At 41.9% G+C, this 4,433-nt stretch overlaps 1 protein-coding gene across 1 annotated transcript; it reads left to right on the top strand.

Moving 5' to 3' along the window:
- The first annotated feature begins 733 nt into the window (after positions 1 to 733).
- Positions 734 to 1,904, top strand: Osi18 (DUF1676 domain-containing protein Osi18). Its single transcript, XM_046630683.2, has 3 exons — positions 734 to 878; positions 981 to 1,339; positions 1,472 to 1,904. The coding sequence occupies exons 1-3, from the start codon at positions 772 to 774 to the stop codon at positions 1,750 to 1,752; spliced, it is 747 nt and encodes a 248-aa protein (XP_046486639.1). The 5' UTR covers positions 734 to 771; the 3' UTR covers positions 1,753 to 1,904.
- The last annotated feature ends 2,529 nt before the right edge of the window (positions 1,905 to 4,433 follow it).

Here is a 4,433-nt window from a genome sequence, read left to right as displayed (position 1 = left end):
GCAATACGTAATCTTATATTCCTATACGTTTATTGAATATGTTGTACTTTTCATACGTCATTTAAATGGAAAAAAGGTAAAAAGTATGAGGCATCTCTTAGAGACTATGGCTTAAAATTCTTTACCTTCAAGAGGATTTTTATTTCCGCAGAAACTAATGACAAATGAAAAAAAAAACAGTTTGTTATATACAATATACAATACTGACCTGCTTTAATTCATCAAACGTTTGATGAATCCACGTCGAGAAATGTTTTATTCACGTATGAAATGTAATAACGTCAAACTTGGAATACTGTTCCAAGGGGTAAGAAAAAACTGAATTGATGGTTGTATCTTAGATATAACTTTCACGTGCATCAATAATGTGAAAAAATCTCAAGCTCGATACAGGAGTAATATTTTGTGGCTATTGAACATGCATTTTGAGCGAGAATCTTGATTCACTTTTTCAACAAAAAATAATTCGTTCAATGCACGATGCTATGACTTCACTAGGCACGTACAGTGCTCTAATGATCGTTTTTACTTGATTCAATTCTCACTTTTTGACCTACAGTCAGCTTGAATTTGCCACAGTGGAGCAAGTGGCCGAAGCACCAAAACCAATCACAGCACCCTACACGATGGCTTTCTTCTTGCCTTTGACAGCACGTTCTCATAAAAATTCAGCAGTCGTCCAGAGCGTCCATCGAGTATAAAGCCGCGTGGCGACGTTCAGGAAGTCATTCGGTGTTAAGCCTCAGGAGTCGACCGTCGTCTGGAACAGTCATGCAAGTTTTCCTTATCATTTCGTTGTCCCTTCTGGGCTCTCTCGCCATAGCCCAAGTCCCGGATGCCTCCACGACGACGGAGGCTCTAAGAGACATTTACTACAGGTTAGTGGTAAATTTAAGGCATTCATTCGAACGAAGAATAACTTCAACTCTTCGAATCAGATATTTACTTTTCATCGCCAATAACCACTACTTACGTTTCAGGTGCGTAGATAGTGAATCTCTGCTATCTTGCGTTAAGCCAAAGCTACTGGCTTACGTGAGCGAGGCTGTTAAACAGGACAGGATAAGGATCACGGAAGACCTGGTCATCGTTAAGTCACGCGACGCGCCTGAGGATAATGCCGATGAATACTACCAGCAATACGATGCCGCTGACCCAGCCAGAAGGGAGGTCCTGCGATCCATGATGCTGGAGAAGTTGGATGCTTACTTATCCAGTCATCAGCTAGAGGCTAAGCTGCCTGAGGCCATTTCCGGGTCCAACATCGTCCCCAGAGCTTTGGTTGAATCTGTGCCGTCTAGTCTGTCTGTACCCCTGGCTGACACCCAGGCAGGACAGGGTAAGAATCAAACTATTTAAAGAGCGCTAGATTCGCACAAGTGTTTGTGATAATGGAGAATAGCTGAATGGTAGTGACGAGCAAAACTCAGTGTGAAACTTGTGTAAAACTGTTATTGTTCCACTTTCGCAGGTCGTGGGTTCGTGAAGAAGGTAATGATTCCCTTTCTTTTGGGACTGAAGTTCAAGGCTACAGCTTTGGTGCCCCTGGCACTTGCTCTGATTGCGCTGAAGACCTGGAAGGCCCTCACCTTAGGACTCCTTTCTCTTGTGCTCAGCGGAGCCATGCTTATCTTCAAGCTCACAAAGCCCAAGGTCGCCTACGAGGTTGTCCACTACGGACACCCACCCGTGGAACACGCTCCTCATTGGGACACCGCACCGCATGGACCTTACCGTGCCTACCGGAAGTAAATTCGGAACCCATCATTCCAACATGCAGAAAACCAACGACTATAGATACTCTATTTAAGATATTTATTAGCGCCTTTTTTAGACGCTCTCTCATAGATACAAATGTACTTTCACTATTTATGTAAAATAAAAACTTCTATTTTTACTATAAACCTGACCATGCCTCTTGTGTTTCAAATACCGTACTCTCCCAAACACCCGGGCTTGAGATTCAAGAGTTTAGGAATTTTCATCTCAAGATGAAGTTGTACCGTGCTTCATAAATCCAGATCAATCAGTTGTAGAACGCATCTTTGGAAACACAATCGCAAATAAATTCGAAGTGATGGCAATAATTTGGGCCACGATACTCATGCCTCTACATGCACGTAGAGTAGTTGTTTGAAAGAAAACGTCTGCTGTACGTGGGTGCGTAACTGTAAAAAAATATCTGGCTGTTACCTTTGTGCATCAAGTCCAGATAAACAAGCCAATGGCAAGGTGCTCAATTTGCTGTTGAAAGCAGTTGAGTTTTCTTTTTGAATTCAGGATAACAATGAACTGGTGATAGATAGATTACAGCAAGACGTGAGATAAAATGACTCACTTATTCCATCGACACCGTAAATCACTCGGAATGAAAAATTGATAGTGAAAGTACTTTTTTTCGAGTGAATGAAAAAACAGCAGACTATACTCGCAAGAAACAATAAATTCGATTTCAGATTCTGTTCATTGTAATCAATATAAATCCATGCTACGATTGTTACAAAACACGATGGACGAGGATTAATTATCTCATAGTTGGTACAGACGGACTACAAATGGTTGGATAGAGATCAATACATAAAATTCTTTCAGTTTAAAATGCTAAATCTCCCTGGCTTATTTGCAATTGACCCAGCATGTACTTAACCTCAAGTTGAAATAGAAATATCATTTCAGTCCCCGGATTAGAACTGCCCCGACAGGCGGAAGAAGTGGTTGATAATTCACGCACTCGTTATTTTTTATTGGCCCACATATTTATGAAAATATTGACCTAGAAGCCCAATTACTCGCAGCTATTGTCTCGAAAAATTCATGTGCACCACGTTGAAAGGTGTCACCCTACATATTCTCACACGTAATACAAGAAGCGCATACTAAACGACTAAACGACTGAGCCAAACTATAACAAAGATCCGGGTGACTTGCGTCTGAAATAGAGAGGCGTCGCTATCAAAGCCGCTAATTATTATTGACCAGGGGAGAAATTAACCCAGAAGAAGGTGTTGTGGGTCACAGCCATCTCTCCGCATGGAAAGTGTGCAAAACAAGCGTGTTATGAATGAACGATTAGATTCTACACCATATTCTCCTTGCTAAGGGTAACGCGAATTCTTCACCACACAATCAAACGGATCCCCAGACAAGTTTGATTTACTCAATCTCTGGAGGAACGTGACCAGAAATTTTAAGTAGGAAAGACTGGATACGTGGAAAGTGAAATGTGGCAAAATGGAATTGATTTGTAGATACAAGCCACGATGAACGCTTAACGCTTATAACCACCATAATGCAGGGATTCTTACCACGAATACGAACATTTAGAACTTTCCATGAAACTGATTTCTGTAGACAAGTAGCTGCTCGCTTAAAACGCAGTTGTCAATCCACAGACTTACTCGTGATCAAGATTTAGTCGAACTAGCATCTCGCCAGAGAGTAATTTGTGTGTTTATAAGTGACAGATCGGTGGCCATTGACGCTGAACGTACCTACTTGGTTTAATGATTCGTCCATGCAGCCACGTGCAATGTGAACGCTGGTTCCATAATCAATGACTAACGGTTCGTTATTGATGACGATGTTTAAAACTCGCCTAGGCTTCTCAGACAATTCGTTACTTCGTGTAGACTCAGTTTTCATAATTCATCCGATTTTCGTTGTGCTTAGTTCGCCACTGATACCCGTTAGCAAGTGAATGAGATTCACGTAGACATGTTCGCAAAACACGTGATGCACTGCGCTGCACGTGCAGAACATGGCAATTCTGCAGGAATGTTTATCTTGAAGAAATTTCATGAATGAGAGCACCAGGATTGGGGCCTCAATACGTGGAATCTGCATACTATTGGCAAAGCTGGACTGCGCCGTGAAAGGTCACAGACGGAATTCGTTGGCTCCCACAACATCTTTCAACAATGAAACTTCCAATGAAACACATGAGACTGCAAAGCGTAATTTTTTGCAGTTAAATATGTCTTATAATTGGGTGCATTTTTCTGAAGTAGGGAATAGTCATGTGGCACCAAAGTATGAAAATATTGTTTACTGGTGAAATCGTTTATCGCTGTATACCTAATATCGTCGGTACGAGTCACGTCAAGCTCTAAATAAACGAGTTTTTTTTCGGTTAGTTCGCCGTTTTTATGCCACGTGTTCACGTATCCTAATCAGAACGGTTTAACTGACCATTGATGTACTCCACATAATATTTTGCTGAGACTCACACCTTCGAGTATAACTGAAGTTGGCCACGGCGTGGAGTTTAAGCCAGGATGGAGTCGCAGGGTTCATTAGTCAGTCGCGGCATGTCCGAGACCCCGATAATCGAATACCATACTGAACGAAAAGAAAATTTCAACAGTGGGGACAGGGGTTGGTGGCAACGTATAAAGAGGCACTGGCCCAGCCCAAAAGCATCAGTGATACAATCG

The sequence above is a fragment of the Neodiprion pinetum genome, chromosome 1 (assembly GCF_021155775.2).
Source record: "Neodiprion pinetum isolate iyNeoPine1 chromosome 1, iyNeoPine1.2, whole genome shotgun sequence".
Taxonomy (NCBI): Eukaryota; Metazoa; Arthropoda; class Insecta; order Hymenoptera; family Diprionidae; genus Neodiprion; species Neodiprion pinetum.
Note: the sequence above shows the minus strand (reverse complement) of the source record. Positions and strands in the feature narration are given on the sequence as shown.